The sequence below is a fragment of the Channa argus genome, chromosome 7, assembly GCF_033026475.1.
Source record: "Channa argus isolate prfri chromosome 7, Channa argus male v1.0, whole genome shotgun sequence".
Classification (NCBI taxonomy): Eukaryota; Metazoa; Chordata; class Actinopteri; order Anabantiformes; family Channidae; genus Channa; species Channa argus.
This window is the reverse complement of record NC_090203.1, coordinates 17,454,390-17,479,122: the sequence shown is the minus strand read 5'-3', so window position 1 is coordinate 17,479,122 and position 24,733 is coordinate 17,454,390. Positions and strand designations below refer to the sequence as shown.

At 37.8% G+C, this 24,733-nt stretch overlaps 1 protein-coding gene across 4 annotated transcripts in view; it reads left to right on the top strand.

The window, feature by feature from the left end:
* dnah5 (dynein, axonemal, heavy chain 5) overlaps positions 1-24,733 on the top strand; it is a 95,775-nt gene that overhangs the window by 51,481 nt on the left and 19,561 nt on the right. For all 4 annotated transcript variants that reach the window (XM_067510639.1, XM_067510637.1, XM_067510640.1 and 1 more), the window contains 13 exons: positions 229-352; positions 553-660; positions 4,583-4,697; positions 5,962-6,138; positions 8,555-8,758; positions 11,109-11,288; positions 12,780-12,917; positions 14,216-14,351; positions 14,798-14,979; positions 16,008-16,142; positions 17,055-17,210; positions 20,514-20,696; positions 22,343-22,447. In XM_067510639.1, coding sequence (XP_067366740.1) covers positions 229-352; positions 553-660; positions 4,583-4,697; positions 5,962-6,138; positions 8,555-8,758; positions 11,109-11,288; positions 12,780-12,917; positions 14,216-14,351; positions 14,798-14,979; positions 16,008-16,142; positions 17,055-17,210; positions 20,514-20,696; positions 22,343-22,447 — 1,943 coding nt within the window. The remainder of the gene's footprint in view (positions 1-228; positions 353-552; positions 661-4,582; positions 4,698-5,961; positions 6,139-8,554; positions 8,759-11,108; positions 11,289-12,779; positions 12,918-14,215; positions 14,352-14,797; positions 14,980-16,007; positions 16,143-17,054; positions 17,211-20,513; positions 20,697-22,342; positions 22,448-24,733) is intronic.

Below are 24,733 nucleotides of genomic sequence, written 5' to 3'. Positions count from 1 at the left end.
CCACATTTAGTGGAATCCGTTGAGCTACAGCCCTGATGTTATGGCATATATGTATATACAAAACCGAAAACTCTTTAATGTGATATTGTTATTCTTGGAACAATTTAAAATTTGTCAGTGTATCGAAAAGTTGGTAAGTTAACTGCCAGTTATTGCTAGTCTGGTTTAAAGTAACCAAATTCTTGATTTTCTCTCTCATTTGTCTTTCTCAATCTCCCTGTGCTTCAGTTTCAGAGCACTTCCTATCGTTTTATGACATTGACTGCTCAGACCAGGTCAAAAGTGCGGTAGTCCAGTGTATGGGCTCCTTTCAAGATGGTGTAGCAGAGAAGTGTGTCGACTACTTCCAGAGGTACAGTATTTCATGAAGGGGAAGATATATAGGGAATGACTGGCCAGTGCAAAATGTATATTCAAATGCACCAGAAGAATTTCTTTGCAGTACAGCAGTAATATGGAGTACAAGGAATTGTACTAAATCGGGTTTTGAAACACACTTCTAATTTTTAATATGATGTGAATTTAACCTAATGTAATATGTTTTGAATATAGATACAGACGGTCCACACACGTTACACCAAAGTCCTACCTGTCCTTTATTCGGGGCTACAAAACCATCTACATGGAGAAGAGGTCTGAAGTCCAGACCTTGGCCAACAGGTGAACAACAGTGAGGGATTGAATATGTCTTTAGAATATAACCTAATCTACAGATGTAAACATTCATAGTGTCATACTTTTTCAGTGCGGTATGCTCACGATACTCTACTAGTGGTGTTGTGTTAGGTATGCAGTGTGTATTTGGATGCTGCTGTCATGCTGGTTGCTGAGTTTTGAATGTGATCTATCACACAGCTGCTGTCATAAACCTATGTTTAGCTTGACTTTATCAGATGACGTGATGGACACAGAGGTGCTCCGTGTCACAGGGCAAGGCAGGGAAATGCTTGGAGCCACAGGCCAGTAGAGGGCCCCCCGAGGGCTGACAAAGGTCAAACTATGTACAGCACTGACTGTGAAAGTTTGCAATGACGGTACCAGTACTCTCAGCTGAGTGACAGTCAGCTGCGAGTACGGTATGATTGAGTGTAAACAAACAGGTCTAATGAAACAACAAAAACCAGCTGATGAAAATGCTAAGACGTTATCCTTCTAGATAGTGGTAAGTGGAGCAGATAAAAATGATTTAATAGAATACTAAATAGTGTTAACTAAATGTTGCTAGTTTAGCCGTAATTGTGGTGAAAAGACAGTTTAATAACAGAACTTCCACGGGTATTACACTGTTTGTTTTGTTTACTTTGACAGTTAACATGAGCTAACTTAGCTAACCAAGATAGCAGAGCAGCCTCGTGTCCAGCTTTGCTGAGTCACCAGAAGTCCACTTGTTAGCCTAGCTAGCAGGCTGACTGACTCTGTCATCTTAACTTAAAATATAGTGACTTTTCCATGGAATAACACATCCATCCTTCTATTATAAGCATGTACTGTAGGGTCTAGGGGGTGACTAAAATGACCAGGCCCTACCTCAGCCCCAACACCAGACAACCATTTTCACTTTGAGCAATTTAGAGTCACCAGTTAATCTTTAGGCTGTTGGAGGAAAACAGAGTTCCCTGAGAAAATCCATGCAAGAACATTCAATCTCCACACAGGCCACGATCGGCCAGTGATGCAAACTCACAACCTTCTAGCTGTGAGGTGGCAGCGCTTAACCCCTCTACCCCCATGCTGCCCTGCAATGACACATGATTTCTAAAACAAATTAGTTTTGCAGTTATTTTCCTAAATCCTTTAAAAAGTGTCTCTCTTCTTCTGAAGTGAGAATGGTTTACATGTTGCCAATAAAACTGCAGGTCTGACCTCTTTGCTCTAGCCAAAGAGGGTGTGTGTGGGTGTGTGTGGTCCATGGTCAGATTGGTGCACAGATCTGAAACTAGATACATGTAATGTTTACAATGTGGAGTAGTGACACAAGGTCTGCTAAAATGATTTTGTGCTGTTAAACCAAATGCACACTTAAGTGAAGGCTATACATATTGATGGGATGTTTAAGTTTGACTCTAAAATGTCATGGTAAGATCTAATTTGTTCGCCTCATAAAATTAAAACAAAATTTTAAATAGAAATGTGTTAAACCTATTTTTATAATTCAGTTTTTGACTAGCACTTAACTTTTTCCACATTTTATGTTACAGCCATATGATAAAATGGATCAAATCCATTATTTTCCTCAATTCTACAAAGAATACCCCATAATGTCAATGTGAAAGAAGGTTGTTTGAAATCTTTGCAAATTTATGAAAAGTAAAAACCAAGAAAAATCGCACGTACACAAGTATTGTGTCAGTATCTTCTTTGCTTAATACTTTAACACAAAGTACAGCACAGTACAGTAAACTTGGTACACCTATTTTTGGGCAGTTTCTCACATTCTTCTTTGCAGTAACTCTTAAGCTCCATCAGGTTGGATGGGAAGCGTCGGTTCACAGAAATTTTCCGATGTCCCCAGAGATGTTCAATAGGGTTCAAGCGTTGTCCCTTAGCGGGTCCTTTGTTATCCTGGCTGTTTGCTTAGGGTTGTTGTCCTGTTGAAAAAAATTACCGTCACCCCAGTCTGAGGTCCAGAATGCTCTGGAACAGGTTTTTATCAAGGATGTCTCTGTACATTGCTGCATTCATCTGTCCCTTGATCCTGACTAGTCTCCCAGTTCCTGCCGCTGAAAAACATCCCTATAGCATGATGATTTTCTGTACCCCTCCACAGGTCTGTGCCTCAATACAATCCTGTCTTGGAGGTCTACAGACAATTCCTTGGACTTTATGGCTTAATTTGTGCTCCGGCATGCACTGTTAACTGTGGGACCTTTATATAGAGAAATAATTTCCAATCACCTGAATTTCCCACAGTTGGACTCCTCAAGTTGTAGAAACATTTGAAGGATTTTTTGTGAAAACAGGATCCGCAAGAGCTTAATCTTGAGTGTCATGGCAAACAAACTTCTTTCACATTGTCATTATGGGTAATTGTTTGTAAAATTCCCCATAATGACAGAAAAATAATACATTTAGTCCCATTTTGAATAATGTTGGAAAACGTTGAGTGCTGTGAATAATTTCTGGATGCACTGTAACTTTAACACTCTCTGGGTTAATTTAACACAGACGATTTTGCTGTGTACCTATATAACTGATTTAGTTGGATTTGAGACTGTGACTGCTTTTCAGGGAAAGAAATCATGACCAAAATCTGTTTGATAGTAATTTATAGTAGGTTATATTTCCAAACTGGAGAGCACCATACAGACTTTCCCCACCTTTCTCCAAGTAAGGAAACAGAAAAGGCTTCAGAAGAGAAGTAAGCAGAAACCGCTTTTAGAAGAGACAGAGACCAGGGCACTTGTTAAATCTCAATATTTCTATAACCATACGTAGTTTAGAAGCCAAGTGAGCGGTACCCTTCTTACCTTTTTAGAGCATGCTGGTTTTGCATTGCATCACTTGTTTGATCTTCCACTCCACTTATGCACTTATCCACTTGCACTTATGCAAAGACTGCTAAATTTGCATCTAAAAGGAGAGACAATTTACACTAGTTGAAGTGTGTCTCCAAAAACACACAGAGGCACGCAGCTGTTAAACCTTTGTCCTTCAGGAGGGGAAAAACTATCAATCACAGATACTTTTGTTTTGTTTGATGAGACTGAAACCACCGTAACTGTGAATCCACCCAGTATCTGGCCAGTAAGTCTGGCCGCCTTTATGACCACATACATTTTATTGTTTCTCCTACTATTGTTGAAACCCTAAAGTCATATTTTTCATCTGGTAAAATGCTGCAATTTGGTGATCTTTAAGGCATGGTTTGTCACCTGCTTTTTCATTACATTTTTCTTTTCTCAGTATAAATGAATGAATTGTATTTTGATTGACTCCACACAGTGTCATTCAGCTGAATATTATGTTTAATTTCAAATTATGCATATATAAGTACAGTAATAGTTATTGTCTCATCGATTGCTTGATAAAGTCATCTTAAATACACTTACTTTACACTTACTTAACACTTACTTTATAAACTGTACCTTCTACTACAGTTCCTTTATGGTGTGCAAATACAGTGATACAGTACATAAAAGTAGGGGCTATGATATATGCGTGCTGTAACTATGACTGTAAGGTCTGCGCCATCTACAGGCTCTATGTTGTAATCTGCCATAAAAGTTGCCCATTCAGTGACCGATTGCATCCCATGTCATGTAAGCCAATCAACTAGTTTCAGAGCCTCTCAACATTTTTTGACAGCTGGAGGGATATTATGACCTTTAGAATTCTAACCAGCTACAATGATGAAAAGCTGTTCCTTCAAGTGCAAGTATTTCCTCCCTGGTGCTCTAAGGATTAAGTTAGAAAGTCATGTAATTTATCTTGACAGTTTTATAGACTTGTACAAGGAACACTACCCTAGTTGCAGAAGTGCATATTCATTGTATGCAGTCTAGCATATGGTAGCAATCTGCACCATGTATGATAGACATGATGTGTGACTGTATTAGTTATTTTAAATATTTCTTCTGTTTAGGATGAACACAGGTCTTCAGAAACTGAAGGAGGCATCTGAGTCTGTGGCAGCACTTAGCAAGGAGCTGGTGCTGAAAGAGAAGGAGCTACAGATTGCCAATGACAAGGCAGATATGGTGGGTTTTAGACAGACGAGGGTTTGTTTAGATTCAGAAAGTACCTATAGAAATACATAACATATGCTTTTCAAAAATTTTGCTTTTGTCGTTTAATTAAAATTGTGCAGATATTCCATTACCACAGTGAAACAGTTCAATAAGAATGCATTTTTACAAAATGCCCACCAGAGTAAAATAAATTTGGTAAAAGCATTTTATTACTACAGCTGAGAGTAGAGTGGATACAAATTTTAGAGCTAACCACACACTAATACAGTTTCTAGATTATATAAATTATAATCCCTACTTAATTTACATGAAATTTTCTGACTTAGTCTCAATGAATAACTAGATGTATTTTTTACATTATAAATTCGACTAAACTAAACGAATAGTACCTGCTCAGTAAGACTGATAGGTATGCAACTATAAATTCTATAATAAAACCTACATAAATAGATAAACAGCTTTCGGCGTGTCCCTTTAGGGGTTGCCACAGCGGAACGTGTCCCACATGTTTATTTGGCATGAGTTTTTACACCAGATGATCTTCCTGCCACAACCTTCCCATTTTATCCGGGCTTCGGACCAGCACCAAGGCTGCCCTTTGTGGCTGGGCACAGCCTTCTGCATCCCCAGCAGAAGGCTGTGGGTTTGAATCCCACCCCACCAGGTCCCCAACAGAAACTACATAAGATTTGTACTAAATCGGAAAAGTCCAAAGGACACTGACAAAGAAAGGTGGCTGCAGCAATGTTTAATTGTCAGTTTTTCCCATAATCAAAATATTAAAGTAATTGATTTATTGTGTACTAGATACAAGAACATAATTTGTTTAGTAATTCTTAGATTGAAGCAATTGATTTATGAACGTTTATAATTGTGGACTGACTACACTTTGATTAAAGCTAAACACTTATGTCTAGTTCAACTATACAGTGTATCGGTGTACCACATAATGTGCAATTCAAAAAAAAAGATTTAATTCAATAAATTAAACTGGGAATTTAAAACGGCATGTGTTGGCATATATTTTCTAGACATGAATATTTATTATTATGGTATTTGTTAATGTACATAAACATCTTGAACAAATCTACGTGGATACGTTTCCATCAACGCAACAGTGTTACATACCTGAATGTAAATTAAGTTAATATAAATTCAATACTTCATGCATTTTCTTAGATTTTCTTAGATTTCCAGCTATATTATTATCATCTGCTGTATGCTGACAGGCCTATGCACAGTTACTTTATTTATTTATTTTTAAATACTCCAGGTGTTAAAGGAAGTGACAGTAAAAGCCCAGGCAGCAGAACGAGTGAAGGTAGAGGTGCATAAAGTGAAGGACAAGGCCCAGGCCATTGTAGACAGCATCTCAGCTGACAAGGCCATTGCTGAAGAGAAACTTGAAGCTGCTCGGCCAGCTCTTGAGGAGGCAGAAGCTGCACTGCAGGTATGAGACTTAAGAACCACAAGTTTGTATACAGAGTTCCCAGGTCTTTTCTGAGATCTATTTTAGTCAGAGAGACAAGGCTTCTACCAGTTTGTACATGCCATCAAGAGCTGGAGGACAGTGGGCTGCCTACACAAAGTATTTGCCAATTAATATCTCCTTAACCGGACTGCTGTAACCACAAAGATTTTTTTCTTGCCCTCAGCCTCCCAGAAATAGTGCTTTTAACAAAATTGGTGTGTTCAGTTCCTGTATCACCAGTTCCCAGTCACATGGTTTTACTAGATTTTAGTTTTAAACTGTATTTTATATACAAAGCACTACAAATTTGTGATGTGTAATCTCCTGTCCTAATATTGTACTAGTATAACCAAATGAAAATTGATTGCGGATTCTCATGATATTTCCAACTACCCCTGTATACAAAGAAACCATCTCAAAATATGGGACCCTAAAACATAGTTTGAGAGTTAAAATTGTCTATAAACTGTGTGTTGGAGCAGTTTACTGTGCTTTCTTCATGCCTTTTGATAACTTTCCAAAAATGTCTTTCTAGCTATTTTACTTTGTGTTGCTTCAGGCTACAATTTACAAATCTCTGTAACTTGCTAGTCAAATGCAGGATTTGCCTACAGCCTTCTTATCCTGGTCTATGTATCCTTTTAAGTCTCACTAAAGTTAGTATGATCCTCTGGGGTCTGGAACTATGTTGTAATTAAAACTGTCCTCCTCACTAGGTCGTTGTGTACAGATCTGTTATGGCAGGTCCCTAATTAGAATATTTATCTTGCTGCAGTGGATGGAAACCTTATATTTTCCAAAAGTAAACCCTGTTCAAATTGACATGATGAACACACATTTAGCTTACGTAATTTTCAGGTGCTATAGAGACCAGTTAAATCTCAAAAATCAAAGCCATTTCTTACAAATTTCTTTATTTGTATGGTATTTGAATCAATTACATCAGGTTCAATTTGATTTTATATTACCTGCATGGTTGACAGCTGTTTACTGCACCCTTTTCAATAGTGTAACTAGTAGTTATATTTAGTTTGTGCTTTTACTGTAGTCCAATAATGGTGAGGGCTGGTGTGCCCGCTGCAAGTAAACTCTGTTCAGGCAGTTGGGATGCATCATACAGTTGTTCTACCTTTGTTTACAAACTTCACAGTAACTTATTGAACCATTAGTAACATGAAAGCACCCCAAACATTCAGCATTCACCCACCTATTCACCCTTTTTGGCCTTTCCAAAAAGAAAGGCCAAGTTCAACCACCGATGCAAACCACAAGCTTCTAGCTGTGAGGCGGCAGGGCTAACCAGTCCACCACCATGTTTCCCAATTCTTATTAACTGATGTAAAACTGACATTTACCTTTCTGTTTTAAAGACGTAAAATGTAATATACATTTTTAATGCATTGCTTTCCAGAAGCAGGCTTTGATGGATTGGTCAACAAAAGTAGCGACTTTGTTAGATACCAGAGTATAGCCACTACATGACATATCACTGGATGCTTTACTTATATTAAAATACTGTGATTGGTATATTGTTGTGTGTGTGCTAAATGTTTACGGTAACAATACCATTCAATCATATTTAAATTGTGGCTACTCTCAGGTGGGAAATAAACAATACACATTAGTTTTTAAATAGGTAAATAGAACAGGGTGGAGTGGGCAAAAACAAGGAAAGTGCAAAACGGAAAAGTTCCTGTATAAAATAGTCAGGCAGGGGCCCCGATGAAGCAGCTAAACAACTCTCACTGGGACTTTACTCTCCTGCTGTTCTGCTTAATCAATCTCTTGAGGTTATTTTCCCTTCCTCTCTGTGGAACCCATCTCATTGCGTTGCAGTATAAACTTACGGTCTTCGTGATTGCTCTATTTCCCCCATCTAGGCTTATCAGAGTCTCTGTATATTTCATCTGGTTTATACAGTAAAGCTCCTGTAGTTCTTACATTCTCTTTTATTTTATTGTCTTGTCTTAAAAACATAAACATAACAATAATGATTTTCTTAGTTGTTGTTAATTGTTGTCGGTTAATTCTGTCCTTTTTCCCTATGGAAATACCTGTCACTCCAATATTTCCTGTCCTGTTTACAGTATGTGTACAGATGGGTACAAAGGGTAATTTTTAAACAATAAAATTATTAATAAAAGTGACACTTGAAAAAATGAAACACTTGATCATTAAATACCAACATTTGGTTATTGATGACACCTTAGAGAATAAGCGATCAATGTCAGAGCTTTTTTGCTATTTGTATTAATATTTGTTTGAAAGTGCTTCTAAAACACGACTGTTAACCATGTTTTGCTTTACAGTTCATGACATCATCTTATCAAAGCTCATTAAATATTCAAATATAGTCAGAATTCTTTCTGTACCTTCACTCTCTGTGCCCACTCAGACTATCAAGCCATCAGACATAGCCACTGTGCGAACCCTTGGCCGTCCGCCCCACCTCATCATGCGGATTATGGACTGTGTCCTGCTGCTCTTCCAGCGGCGGGTTAATGCAGTCAAGATCGACCCGGAGAAGAACTGCAACATGCCATCTTGGCAGGAGTCCTTAAAACTTATGACGGCTGGAAACTTTCTGGGCAGCCTACAGGTAGTTTTACTAATATCGTGTTTACAAAGCTGAGTTGAATGCAACACATACATACTGCAGATAGTCGTTCAAAGGTTTTTTCATCTCAACTGGGCTTTATTTTTGGTTGGAAATGTTTCACTACTCAACCAAGCAGTTTTTGCCTAAAGACCAAGTTAAATTCTCCAGAGAAGGCCTCGTTTCTTGCAAATTAGAACAGGGCATAGTCAAAGGGAAGTAATGTTTACGACTCTAAACACCCTTAATCCCCTAGGATGGGATTGTTGGGTGTGGCCCTTGGATGTGTTAAGTGGTCTAAATCTTCCTGGACATGGATGAAAGGGCAGCGTCGAAAATGGGAGACAGATTGTTCCTGAGGCCGCCTCCTCTGTTGAGAGAAATATTCTCCAGGTGAACATGGCTAGTCCCGAAGTGTTGCTTCTGCTGTGCTGGGCCATCCTCTGAACTCTGAACACTTTTCACTGCACTGGGCTGCCTACACAATGTTCTTTTTTTTTATTTAGGTGTTTAATCTTTCGGATGGAAATCTATATCTATATATGTATTCGACTCTATATATGTATTCGAGCTCTCTGACGCTCCAGCCATTCAAGGGATCGCCAGATTTTTCTTCTGACTCTTAGTTGCTGCTCTGTTAGTCGTCCTTCTGTTGTATCTGGTTGTCATCTCGTTTAAGGGCCACTCAGTATAAACACAGGTCCGGACAGCTGTCCTCAGTGGTCTGTCTTCATCCTTTTTTGGGTTCCATGGGGATGGAGATGTTTTCTGCCCTGCGATGCAGGGTCTTGATCTTTTCTAGTTTGTGTTTCAGGAGGTGGTGCGAGTCAAACTGCAGGCACTGGTCAGTGTGTGTGGGTTTCCTGTAGATTTCTGTTTCTAGGTTGGCACAAGTCCTAATGCTAACTGCTCAGCCAGTCTGTTGTCACTGGTGTCCTCCCAAGTTCACCAGGGAGGACAACAGACTGGCCTTCCTAGGCTGAGCAGTTAGTGTCTGCTGCATTTATGTGGTTTGTGAAGGCCTCATAAAACTCCCTTTACTTCCTGGGTCTTGACCCTGGGGAACGCATGGCACAGCTGTGTTTCTGTCTGTAGAAGGCACCTCTGACGGTGAAGTATGTTGTTCTCAGACACAAAACATTCCTATGACTTCGCCCTGGTCTTACCTACCGTATTATTCATCTAATGAGCCTATTCAGGCCAGTTAAGAAACAAGGCCTTCTCTGGAGGATTTAACTGGGTTCCCTAGGCACATTTTCCTCAGACTAAAGAAGCTGGTTGAAGGAATAGCATTAAAAACATTTCCAATCCAAAAGAATTAGTGTGGTTGAGATGCCTCAACTTTCAGATAACCAAACCTGAATGACTCACCCCCTTCAGACTCAATTATGCCTTTAAGATGGTACAGATACCTCAGGATAGGTTTTAGTGTGAAGCATAATCACTGCCTGTGTCTTGACTAATCAGGACAATGTATTGGATAATTTTTATAGGTATATGATTTTAACTTTTTATTGATAGCTGCGTGCATAGTTGATAGCGTAGAATAGAATAATGCTAATTTGGATCAGTAATGCTTTATTGATCCAAATTATGATCAATCTTGCAGGCAACCATTACACAGTCTGTCAAAGTAATTTCATGACATGATGCTGTATTGAAGAGAACTATAATATAACAATGTAATCTGTATTAATAATGATAAAACAAAGAACTGCAGGACCACAGGATATATATGCTCTTCTTAAATTTGTCTTGGCTTGTTACACTTTTACTTCTAAGATAGGGAATTGTCACATGTTTGGAACAGTAGGCATTTAATTTCTAGGAATTTATATTTGTAACAGAGTGTATACTATGTTGCTGCTACTTTTGCTAAAATGAAAGACCTAAGTTCTTCCACTGTTATAAATAACATAGTCTGCATTACAATAATACAATGCTTTTTAAAAATACACTACACATTGAACTCAAATTATCTATATAAAATGAGAAAAGAATATCTTATGGTTTTGTGTGTTGAGTGCATTTGTGTTCCACTCTCTATCTTTATAATGAGGTATAAATCAGAGTGCTCTTTTGCTGCATGTATATGTGAATTTCTAGCAATCAGGTTTCTTAAATGCATGTAAAGGCTGTTTCCCGATTACCTGGAAAAGCTTACATCTCTGAGTATCCCAGTTACATTCATGTAAACGTCTGTCATGTCCTTTTCTCTAATATATAGTATTACATTTATTGTTTTAGGAAGAGGAATTTCATATGTAGTTAATATGTATATTTATTGTGTTCAGCCCAAAATTTTTCCCAGTTACTTTCTCCTCACTTCTGCCATCACATTTCCTCCTACCAGCAATTTCCCAAAGACTCCATTAATGAGGAAATGGTAGAACTCCTGCATCCTTACTTTAACATGCCTGACTACAACATTGAAACAGCCAAAAGAGTGTGTGGAAATGTGGCTGGCCTTGCATCCTGGACAAAATCCATGGCCTCCTTCTTCTCCATCAACAAGGAGGTCTTGCCCTTAAAGGTAGCGTACAATTTAGTAAATCTGTCAGTGGTTGTTGCAACAGAAATCAAAAAATACTGTTTTGGACAGTGTATAAAACAGTGCAGCAACAGTTTCCTCATGCAAATTTACACTTATTTATATAGGTATCAATAGATCGAGATACACGCTATTTTTTGCACACTCAATGATTGAAAGTAGAAAGGGGGGTAGAGCTAAGTGCGCTGCACAAAATCCCGTAATGCACCGAGGCACATTCACTCACAATACTGGAATTATTCACTATATACACTCTACACTATACAACATTTTCACTAGGTAATAGCTGTTTTTACCTGCTGGCTAAACCAGTGTTTTTATGTTAATGTCTCACATAATTTTTTACTTATTATCTTATTGCCACAATAATGTGAATACTGTGTGGGTGACACATCATTTAAGAACACCAACTTCCAAAATGGAGTTATATCGTTGGATTGTGTTCACTTAATCTTTCTCTCTGACTTCCCTCAGCCAGTGTTTTTTTTTTTCTTTTACCTGATTACTACTATCCCTTCTAGTGTCATTTCCTACTAATTTTCCTCTGCCACATCACATTTTCTCTATTTTCTCTGCCCAGTGCCCTCCCTGGTTTCTTTTTCAAATCACCCTCTTTTCTCTTCCACATTTCTCCTCAATCACTGACTTTCCACCTCTCTCTTCTCTCATTTTCCCCTTTTCCACATTCAAACACAAACACACTTTTTTCTCTTTCTCTACAGTCTCCACGAGAACTCCTTTCTCTCCTCTTTGATCCTGACCTTTTGCTTTAGCATGGAACACAGCCTGGCAAATTGACTTTCTGTTTTCCAGCTCAGCAGTGGTTTCTGTAAGCTTGCCAGTCACACTGCAAGACCGAGATACAGATGGGTAGAAAGACAAGCAGAAAGACCGGCAGAAAGAAATGGTCCCCTCAGATGTCAATTAATATTGGATGATTACTCTAGAGTACCTCTCCCCCAGAGCACCCAAACACATTCAGACACACATATGTTTCTCTAAATCTGTCTTTAAACCTCTTCCATTGCTTTCTTCACAGCCCAAGCTCAACCCAAAGCTTGCTTTTCATCGGTCGGCCTCAGCCTGTTTTTCCTCGTTCCTTGCCCTACTTGTCACCCCTTTGTCGTGTAAAGTGAATTCACATTTTTTTCTCCACTGCCCTCATTTCTCCTGTAAATGTTTATTCTTAAATCTCCAGTTTGATTCTGAAAGTTTCCGTGACTGCTTCTGTGACATATTTTTATACTTCTAAAATCTCACAAAATATGCACTTATTGCACCAAGCTAACAAGAACTGGCATATTACTCTCTGTCTCTGTCTGTCTCTCTCTGTCTGTCTCTGTCGCTCTCTGTCTCTCTCTTTTAGTCTTTTAGCTTTCTCCCTGGAAGGATGACCATGGCTCTGGCAGGCTTTTAATGTGCAGTAAAGACATTACAAATATGTCTCTATTTCTTTCCCCCCTTTTTATCTAGGCTAACTTGGCAGTGCAGCAAAATCGTCTGGCTTTAGCTAATGTGGATCTTCAGAAGGCACAGGCTGAGCTGGATGCTAAGCAGGCAGAACTGGATGTGGTACAAGGGGAGTATGAGAAGGCAATGATGGAAAAACAGGTTTGCAGTTTTGCTTAAATTTCTAGAAGCACAAATATCAGTTTACCATGCAAAAAAGAAACAGTTTGATCTGTTGTTCTATAGGCTTTATTTATTGACACTAAATTAGCATGTAGATCACATAGTAAAAAGGCTACCTCTGTAAATTGAGCTGCTGATTCTACATCTGTAGCTCAATGCCATTATCTTTTATTTGAAATACATGTCCTCTTCCAAAAGAGAGAATTTATACAAACATTTTTGTTCCACTGAAGTCATGTAGGTATATTATTAATACTGTTTAATCACGTTTTAATTCACTGAAATACTTAAAATAATATCTACCTATCTTTCTCAACACATCCCAAGTGTACCCAAGTGTCACCTTATAAATGAATGCTACTGACACCCATGACACACTGTTGATTGTATGTGCAGGTCTGTGAGGGTAGCTACACTGTGTTTTTCAGCATTAGTACCTGTTCTCTGATAAACAGCATAATTTAAATAGAACGCTATGTGCATCAGCACTCACTGATTAAAGAACCTGGACGGCCTAAGTTGACTCTTTTTATAATTTTGTGATTAAGATGCAAAGCTGTTAATCGCTTAAGGGCCAAAAGCAACATTGAAGGCCTTACTGCGGAAGTGTTTGAGGCTCAGACCATAGCAGTTGACTTTGATATGCTTCTTAATTAAGGCAACGCCTAAACCAGATTGATGACAATATTGCTTTTGGGCAAACAACCTAATACTGCCTGGGAGCAGCTGATGAGAAATCATTGTAATGAATGGCATAAAAGTGACCTTGACCTCATAGTATGTTTGCCATTGACCTCATGGTATAAATATGATGTAGTATTATATTTTTTTTAAAGGAAGGCTACATTTGGCAGTCAGACAGTATGACCATAGTTATAAAAATGCAAACACATCTATTAGGGGTGACAGGTGTCTGAAAGCCTATGCAAGCCCTAACCCAGTATGTGTTGGTTTAAAAGCAGATGACAATCACTGTGTAAAAACAAAGCCAACAATTACACCTATTCCAAATGAATTCAATCTGCATATTTTTGAAATTAAGTGCTAAGTGTTTGTTTTATACTTATGTCTTTAAGTATAAAACCATTTCTTTTTCTTATGAGTTATTTCATGAACATGTATGCTTTGTCCACATACACATCTTTGAGAATGGTACAAATCCAGCTATAAACATTGTGAAATTGATGTTTGGGTGAGAATTAGATGAATAGTAGAGCTGCAGAGATAGCTGTAGATAGTGACAAAAAAATGCTTCATTTGCCTTCCTTTCTCATCAGATGCTACTGGAGGATGCTGAGCGCTGTAGACACAAAATGCAGAGAGCATCCAGCCTTATCAGTGGTCTCGCCGGCGAGAAGAAGAGGTGGACAGAGCAGAGCAAAGAGTTTGCAGCTCAAACCAAACGGCTTGTTGGTGGGTTTTAAAAGCACACAAATATTGCTGTTCTTTGAAAACATTGGCTTTAAAAAGATGTGTCTGCAAGATAATCATTAAGGCTCTGTCATTAATAGCATAGGTTTGTTTGTGTAATCGGTAAATTGTTTAAATAAATTTAAAATGAATTGACAGATTTTGTCTAATGGTTAAATATGTTACCCTTGGATTACTAGGCTATAGATAACTAGCCTAATACAAAAAATTACCAACAACATTTAGAATGTTACTGTTTGACCTTTTATTCCCAATGTGATGCTTAACTTGTAAAACTTCCCCAAAATGATTTAAGCATTTTTACTTTTTATTGCATTAATGTAACCTGCCACCATGTTTTCTTGAAATTAGTTGTTTTATGATTTTGCTGGCATTACACTGCCAGAAGTTTTCTATATTTAAAAAATATTGTGTTTTTTTTGTTCCAGGTGATGTTCTTCTGGCGACAGCATTCCTCTCTTACTCCGGCCCCTTCAATCAGGAGTTTCGTAATCTCTTACTGAGTGACTGGCAACTTGAGTTGAAGCAGCGCTGCATCCCATTTGGCAGCAACCTCAATCTGACTGAGCTGCTTATTGATACGCCCACTGTTAGCGAATGGAACCTGCAGGTCAGTGTTCTATTTTATTAACCAAGTCAAAGTAGCTTTTTAGTAACTATTTATTCAGATGTGTACATATATACATCTGTGATACTATAAGTGGTTGAACTAGTTTCTAGGATTGATATTTATGAGATAAAAGTTGTGTTATTTTTTCCATGAAACATAATATAGTATGAAGATTTTAAACTACATATTACAGCTGACTGTAATTCCTAATTATTCTTAATTAATTCTTAATTATTTGTTAACCCCTTCTTTGTAGGATTTATTGATAAAATGTTTCCTACTAGTAAAACACTGACACACGCACACACACACACACACACACACACACACACACACACACACACACACCCTACCCCATTTCCAAAAAAACTGAAAATATTATCTCATTTTGAAATTTATTGCAGCAACATGTCTCTAAAAAGTTGGAACAGGTGCAAGCTGGAAAATGAATTGCCAGAAATCAAAAACAAATGGAAAAGCATTTGACTACTAATTAGCAATTGGCAAGTAACATGTAACAGGTCAGTAACATGACTGGGTATAAAAGGAGCATTTCAGAGAGGCAGAGCTCCTCCAATGTAAAGATGGGCAGAGTTTCACCAATCTGAGACAATCTGCACCAAAAAAACTGTGGAACAATTTCAGAAAAATATTCCTCAACATAAAATTGCGAAGTTTGTAGATCCCACCATCTACAGTCTATAATATCATTAAAAGATTCCGAGAATCAGGAAGAATCTGTGTGCACAAAGGACAAGGCCTAAGATCAAAGCTGGATGCAAGTGATCTCAGGCCCTCAGCCGGCACTACATTAAAAACCGGCATGATTCTCTACTAGAAATCACTGCATAGGCTCAGGAACACTTCCAGAACATGGTTTGCTGTCTCCAGTGCGTTGCTGTCCAATGGAAAGATATCCATTTGTATCTATATATCTATACCTAGATAGATATATAGATACATTTATTGCATATACATTGATTTGCTGAAATAAACAACTCACCAGTAGTTTCCCCTCTTCCTTGCAGGGGCTCCCCAATGATGACCTTTCCATTCAGAATGGCATCATTGTCACCAAAGCTGCCCGCTTCCCCCTCCTCATTGATCCACAGATGCAGGGAAAAATTTGGATCAAGAACAAAGAAGTCAGAAATGAGCTGCAGGTTTGTGATTTTTGGAAACTTTATTTTTTGCTTTAGAATATGTAGACTGTCAAGTTATTGTTTCTCAAATTTTTGTTTTGTTTTGTTTCTACAGTTGTTTTGTCTTCACAATTTATTGGTTCATAAATAACATTTTAAACTCAACCACTGTACTTCCACCATATGTCAATATTTCTTTTTCATTAGTTTTTATAGTCTTATTCATTTTCTCATGTCCTATGTCTGTTAAAATACTTGTTGCATGAAATAGTCTTAAATTCTCTTGTCTCTACAGTGTTCAGTTTACCATCAAATCCTTTTCATTGTCAAGTATGCTCTTGCTTTTGTACCGTGCCTTGCAAAAGTACTGCAAACTTTGGCAGGCATAATAAGACCAGCCAAGGTCACTGACCCTGTTAGGGGGCAATCTCCAAACCGAGTGAATGCAATCTGCAATCCTATTATGAGTTTCCTGAAGACGAATTTTCCTGAGCATTGGCTGTAAAACTTTTCCACATGTGACATTATCAGGCCAACTGTATTTATTTTTATACAATGTTATAAAAATGTCATAACTAATGTGATTATTAATTAGTTGGCACAGTCACGATCTCTAGACCTCTGTAAGATAGTAGAAATGAGGGAGAAGTCAAACATTTTTCTCCCTTAACTGAATGACATCCTTCTCACTTTTCTGTTTTTTAATCAGTGATTTGCTTACCAGGAAGCAATATGGCAAGCTTATGTCATTATTAAATTAACCATGTGTTTTGTCTCTGTTTAAAGAGTACATTTAAGCTTTGCCCCTATTTAAGGCTATAAAAAAATTTTTGTTCAGGATTGATTATTCAAAGGCTAAGGACTTCCACTTGCCAACAGCACAGCAGCATTTATATCTGTCCATTAATTTAAGGTTCACTTTTCTAATTTCAGATCACATCACTGAATCATAAGTACTTCAAGAACCACCTGGAGGACAGTTTGTCTCTTGGGCGCCCCCTTTTGATTGAGGATGTAGGGGAGGAGTTGGACCCTGCACTTGATAACATTCTTGAGAAAAACTTCATAAAAACTGGCTCCATGTACAAGGTAATGTGGCAGAAATAGTAGGTTGTATTGGGCAGGTGTGGTTCTAGTGCTGGTGAGAGGCACGATGAGAGTTGGACACATCCCTCTAGCCATGACAACTAACACACCACCAGACCTGTAGTGACACAGGTTTATTGGTCTGCTCACTGACACTAAACAGCATAGGGAGTGTTAGCAGGAGGTGCAGATGGTCTTTGCATTCTTTAACCATGCCAGCTGGAGCAGCTGTCCCAAATTATGTTAACTCTCTTGGGACAGATTGAAGTGTGCTCAGCGAACATGTTCACTCAGTGTGTTCTTGATTTTGTGCACAGTAAAAAGTAGGTGACTGTATGTGATGTAACTTCTTTCTGTTTCTCAGGGTCTGTGGTACAATTTCTGGTCACCTCACCAGTTGGAAAAAGCCAACTATAGTCTCCTTCGTAGTTGTGCACATTCAACCTGAGAGACCCTGTGCCCCCTCTTTTTATTTTTTGCATGGTTGTGGAAATTATTCAGAATTTTTTCAATATTTATATACATGTTATATTATATAATATAACATGTAGACGGCAAAAGCACTTTATCTGTTTATATTAAAATGTAAGGTGGACTCCACTCTTTGGTAAACTCCGTGGTTCCTTACAGTTGAATAACGTATCCTATTGTAGCAGTGGAGCCATTAGAGCTTTTCAGCAGTGCAGCTGAAAAGTCACACTCAGTTGTTATAAAATCTCAGCTTACAACATAAAAATGTTTGACTTTAAGAAAGGTGTATTAAGAGCTGCATAAGTTTCCTGTTTAAAGTGACTTCACTACAAGTGGTTAACTTAAATAATCGTTGGCTCTAACCTGCTGTTAACCCAGACAAGAAAGCCACAGTAGGTTTAGTTAGTGTGAAAATGCAGCCAGAGCCAAAGTTACATGTCAAGTTTGTTTCTGAATGTTGTTTGATTTTAAAACGAACATGTGGGTAGTAGAGCAGAGGCAAGTTTAAATGTGACACCCTCAGGTGGAGCTTCATAATCTCAGGTAAGGTTCTGTGGTTCAGTAAAAGCAGACAGTGTAACAACATTAATTTGTTCTTAAATAATTATTTTATTTCACTGTGTTGGCCTATCAGAGACAGACGGCACAGCAAGCAAGTTCTGCATAGAATATTTAGGGTAATTTGGGTTATTTTTGAATAAGAATGAATAGACTATAATAATTGGTGTAAAATAAATCAAATAAATAACACATCCATTAAAAGCTGTATTCCTTACATTTAGACTCTATAATAATCTATAGAGTCTATATAATCTATCGTTAAGAGCATGATATTATGCAAACTGGGTCTAGTATGAAGGGATCTGTTTGTCATATGACAAATTTAAAATCTTCTGGATGGTGCCATTAGAGTATAGAGTATTTTATGCCCCTTTGATACCAAATTGTAGGTACAGTTCCCTACAAGAGTATTGAGATGGTACTAGTATTGTTTTACAACAAATACCCTTATGTTTAAGATCAATGGATGGATATAAGCCAAAGGTTCAGAGTTTCAAAATGGCAAGAACAATAATCGAGATGAACGCTGGAAAAAGGCAGAAACGTAGTGTAGGATTTGAACAAGTGAATTACAGAATCTTCTTTTTACAAGAGTGTCATTTGAGAGACTGATTGCTTAAATAACCAATAGCTCTGAATGACTAACCTTAGTTTAAATTTGGGTTTTACCTGTGAAGACAGTTTTTGTTATTGAAAAAGATAAATCAACACAAAAACTGGATGTCTTGGAAAAGAAAGAGCCCACAGGTGTGATGAGCAACAAATCGAGTCAGTCAAAAATATGTCATATGTCAAAAAGCAGTGTGAGAAATGTGAAGAAGACCAAAGATAGAAGTCAGTGATCTCATGAAACCTCCACAGAGCAGGGGTGAAGGTTTCACAGTTCTCCAAAAGCTGCATTTCTGAACTGTCTTTTTTATATTCATGCTATAATAAATAATGTAGATAATTATAATAGAAAGTTAAATTTTTGCAGGTTTACTGAGGATTTTTTCATCTTGATTTATTAGAAGGCTGTTTCTTTTTTGTTGTAGAGACCAGCGAGTATTCAGAAAAACCTAATCTGACCCTAAATATCTACATTAATGAGGTCATTAGCACTTTAATTTTAAATAGAAAGCATGGTGTTTAATATCTAATTGTGCTCAAGATTTCTACCATGGGGAGTCCAGTGAATAACATCATCATGAGAATGTGGTCCATTAAACACATTTAGTTGTATAGAAGGTCCATTGGCTTGAAGAAATTACATTTTTAGCTGATGGAAAATAGATTCCAATATTGTGCTTTCTCACTAGTATTTCACTTTTGCTTTTGCTATTTCTATTTGATGCTGGACAAGAAAAGGAGGACTGTTTTTTGTTGAAGCAGCCTATTTCCTCTAATGTACTACTGGAATTTAGTGTTTTTAATTTGGAAAATTGCAGAGCGTGGTCTGAGTGGTTTTTATTTTGTCTGTTTTTTGTTTTAGCCAAAATAACAGCCCTGAAGCTTAGATGTGAATTCTGGATATTAGCAGAAATGTAAAATTGTGCATGAGAAGGAAGTACTTTAAATTGGTCTTTAACATTAAATTGGTTTAAACTTTTACAATGGAGTTTTATTGCACGTGTCCTTTCAGTCTTGCTTGTAAAGATTTGAGCAGTGTTTTACACAAAAGTACTGATGTCAGTGGAAATAAAGTCTTTTTTTTTCTCTGCCAGAAAGCCTCTCCCATTTTTTAACCTACTGCAAGGAAAAGTGAATTTGTATTCTTAAGATCAATAATGGCTTATAATTATAAATACATTAATAATAGGAATAAAGGAATGAAAAGATCAAACTTTGAGCAATGCTTGCCAATTGTCACACAAAGTTATTGTCAGACACTGTCTGGCTATATCACAATTTTATTTGACAGTACTTCCCCCAGCACAATTTGTACTTTTTTATCATCTAAGCAGTCATTTAACTGCTATGGTTTTCTCCTCTGCCCCTCTGTTTTTGTCTCTCTCTTGCCCTCATTATTGCCTCTTTCTCTCATTATAGTCTCTGAACGCCCAGTTTGGGCGGATACTGGTTATTCAGCAGCTCACTCTACAGCTACCTCCCTCTGTCTCACTTAATTCACGCATACATATAACCTACTGTCATGAGTAATTAAATACGGATCATAAACAAATACAGGTCCAGGGTTTTGTAAAGCCATCTGCTCTTTATTTTGGAGTTAATGTAATTATGTGGATACTGAACATGTCTTTCGCTCTCTGTCATTTGTGTTTATGTTTTTTTCAGGTTAGAATAGGTGACAAAGAAGTGGATGTCATGAAGGGCTTCAGACTGTATGTGACTACCAAGCTGCCAAACCCAGCTTACACCCCTGAAATCAGTGCTCGCACCTCCATCATTGACTTCACGGTTACCATGAAAGGACTGGAGGATCAGCTGCTGGGCAGAGTCATACTCACAGAAAAACAGGTTATTCTCAAACAAAGTGGTAGTTGCTCTGCATAATTTTATTTAATCAATAGGCATAATATATTTCTAACCTTAACCTAGACTACCTATCAAAACATTTTACCCCAGTTTTCTCTACATTGAATTGTGGCTGAATTCAATATTTTGTTTATTTTATACACCGATGAACTGAAAAAACTTTCACGACATGAAAACAGATGCGTCCAAAGTAAACTGAAATAAACCAAAAATAAGTAATTGTATTAGTATTTACCTCTTTCCAGGCAGTATTCAGTAGGAGAGGTGTCCTTTTTCCTACTTCACCAGTTAAAAAGGTCCTCAATGAAATGAATGAATGAAATCAAACGAAAATGAACTCAGCAACACTAGTTGAGTAGGGACAGAATCTTCTTTATTATACCAATGCATTTTGGCACAGGGGCTTTTTCAGGTTAGTCTGGATTCAGTAAATGCACTTTGGACAGCAATTACACTATTGGCCTATGTGAATCCACCTTCTTTAGTTCTGTCAAGATAGATGGGGATTTTAGGTCTAGTCCAAGTCCAGACTCAAATTGTATTTGATGTGGAATTTCTGACTTCATTTAAGAACTTTAACATTGCTGTTTTTTTTTAAACATTTGTGTGTAGCTTTGGCTGTTTGCTTTGGTTCATTGTTTGATGAAAACCAAATATTCTTAGAATTCAGTTGTCTCACTGGTTGCATCTTACATCCGGTGTATGTATTGCTGCATTCATTTTAAAATCCCCCTTCACAAGCCTTCCAGGGTCTGCTGCTGACTGATGAAGAACCAGGGTAACAGGTTCTGTATTGTAAATACACTCACTTCGCTCCCAGCTGCAGAAAACCTGTGACTCCTTCTGTGGTGGATTCCCTGACTAGTCGCCTTCTTGTAAAGTTATTCCCTTTTTTGAGGACACCCTGCTTTAGGCAGATCTATACACCTGTGTCTTATTTCTTTAAGTTTGAAAGATTCTTCTGGGGGAAATTGTAAATCTGCTTATATAACACTTTTATTCGAAGCACTTTACGTTGCCCTCTCACACACAAACGCACACACTCCAAAACTCGCATACACTGATGATGGTGACTGCGATGCAGGGTGTTTACCTGACCCTTACATAAGTTCGGCAAAAATATATGCAAAGAGACACACCAAAAGTGTTGGGGGCTTGGGTCTTTTATACTGGGCAATAGAAATGCATTAAAAATGCACCCATTCCAAAGGAGACATTGATTTGACTGTGACTGTGAAAGGGCTGTGGCTACTGCAGAAAAGCCATTTTTCATCTAGTAGTGACTGATCATAGAGGTATGCCAGAAGAATTTATGCCAGATGGGAAAAGTGGGTTGTTATCTATGCAGGAAATATGGATTGTATCCTAATTGAAGTTCAAGCTACTGTTTCATCTATAAGTAAACTTTACTTCAGTTTTAGTTCATGTTCTGAGAGGATTTCAGTTCTCTTTAATGCATTGAGTGTCAGACTGACATTCAGGGCAGTGTTTGTTAGTTTTATTACTTCATGTTAATCTGGTGTTTTACTTTGTCACCTCATATACATTATCTCTCTGTTCACCATCTTGTTTTGTACAAGTTATGTACTATAGTTTGTTTTTGTTATCAGTTTTTTTTATGATTCTAGGAACTTGAGAAGGAGAGAACAGAGCTCTTGGAAGATGTGACATTCAACAAGAGAAAGATAAAGGAACTAGAGGACAGCCTCCTTTACCGACTGACCAGTACACAGGCAAGGAAACTCATATCACAAAACATTTTGACTTGATAAAAAGCATATGGGAATATATGTGGATATTTTATTAGTGTTGGCAGCAATTTTTGTATTTACTTATTTTAATTTCAAAGTGGGTAGTCTGATTCCTCAGGCCAGATGCTTGTGTGTATTGTATATGTATAAACACCCGTAAACATCACTTTGCATATCGATACTTGTGCCCAGTCCACTACTAATTAGACCTGTCAATGTGAAGAATGGACAGCCAAAAGAATGAAGGAGTGTTACTGATGTTGTTGCTTCGACAAAGTATTGTTACATGTCTGACTGTTATGCACAGCTGTTATACAGCATCTGCAGCTCCTACACGTGACTGTAATAATATTACTTTTACTAGTAATAGTGTAAAAAGTTACAAATAAATTTTTTGTAACATTATTACAGTTACTTCCTCCAAAGAAACTTGTTATATTACCTTTGTTGTCACCACATTAAAGATTAAGCAACACCATAAGCAGTAAGATGGCTGGAAGATGTGCATACATTCAGCAGCTGGATATATTCCCATTCCTTTGATTTTGTTAGGTTATAAGATTTATTTTAACATGTAAATTGTGGGCGTGTAGTGGTAATATTCTTTCCAATGCAAAAAACACAACCTCAAACCTCTTTAAACACTTATTAATACAGCACAATGATGTGAAATTTGTAGAGATACACCCCAACGACGACAAGCCTGCTGTTGCCACGAAAGATGCCTGTAGCTCGGTGGTCAAACAACTTAAATGACATTTTATTGGGAGCAGCATGCTACAACAAACAGCAGAGAACTAAAGAAGCTTGTGGCTGCATATGTGATGGCTCAAATGAACAAATGTTTACAAAGTGGCATTCAGAAGACATTTGGGAAGTTTGATAAATCATATCAACAATGTTCAATTATCACAATGTTTCTAACCCATACATTTACAGCCACCCAAGTATATGTGTTTGTTTTTTTTCTCAAAATGTCAAACGAGGTCAGTTAAGCTGTAATATTTCATTATTTCAATATATGACAGGATAAATGAAACATGTTGCTCTTTGCACACTGATGGAGAAAAACGCTTTAAAATTACTGTCTGTGCCAGATATTGTGTATATGCAGTGAAAGGTACAGTATCACTCTGAACACCACCGTCTTTGCCAAAGATACAGTATTATACAGTACATTCAGACTCTTTACTCAGTACAACCTCAAGTCGTTTTGAATACGATGCAACAAGCTTTGCACACCTGATTTCGGGCATTTTCTGCCATTCTTCGTTGCAAATCCTCTCAAGCTCAGTCAGGTTGGATGGGGACGTCAATGGACAGCCATTTCCAGGTCTCTCCAGAGATGTCAAATAGGCTTCAAGTCAGGGTTTTGGCTGGGCCATTCTGGGACATTCACAGAGATGTCCCTAAGCCCCTCCTGTGATGTCCTGCCTGTGTGCTTAGGATTTTTGTCATTTTGGAAGGTGAACCTTCAGCCCAGTTGGATGTCCTGAGCACAGTGGAAGAGGTTTTTATTAGGGATATCTTCATTCAGCTTTCCCTTAGTGTCCCAGTCCCTGGTGTTGAAGCAGGCTCCAAGCAGGCTTTTGTTTGTTTTGCACTAACATTTAGCCACTCTGCTATAAAGCTCCAGATCGGTGGAGGGCTACAGTGATGGTTGTCCTTCTGGAACATTGTCCCATCTCCACACAGGATCTCTGAAACTCTAAGGTTCCTCTCCCACGATTGTTTGGCCAGATGACCAGCTATTGTTGTCCAGGTTGTGCCAACCATTCTTCATTGGAGAGTTATGGAGGGCACTATGCTTTTGGACACATGCAGTGCAGTAGCTTTTTTGTAGTGCCTTGCAGTAATCCTGGTTCAGAGCTCTGCAGGCAGTTTCGTTTGACCCTGTTGCTTTTGTTTTGATACAGTATGCATAGTCAGCTGTGAGGCCTTCTATAGAGAGGGGGGTGCCTTTCCAAATCATGTCCAATCAATTTAATTTGATTAATTTAATGTGGACATGAGGTGTAGAAAAATCTCAGCAACAGTCAGGAGAAATGGGAGGAATCTGAGCTAAATTTTCAAGTGTTGTTACAAAGATTCTTATTGCTTATGCCTTTGTGACATAGTTGTTTTTATTGATTTGCAAATATTTTTAAAATTCCGTCTTCAGTTTGTCAGTATGGGGTACTGAATGTAGAAAATAATGAGGAAAAAAATATATTTGAACAAACAGACATCAATATAACAAGGTTAAAAATGTGTGAATGCACTGTATAT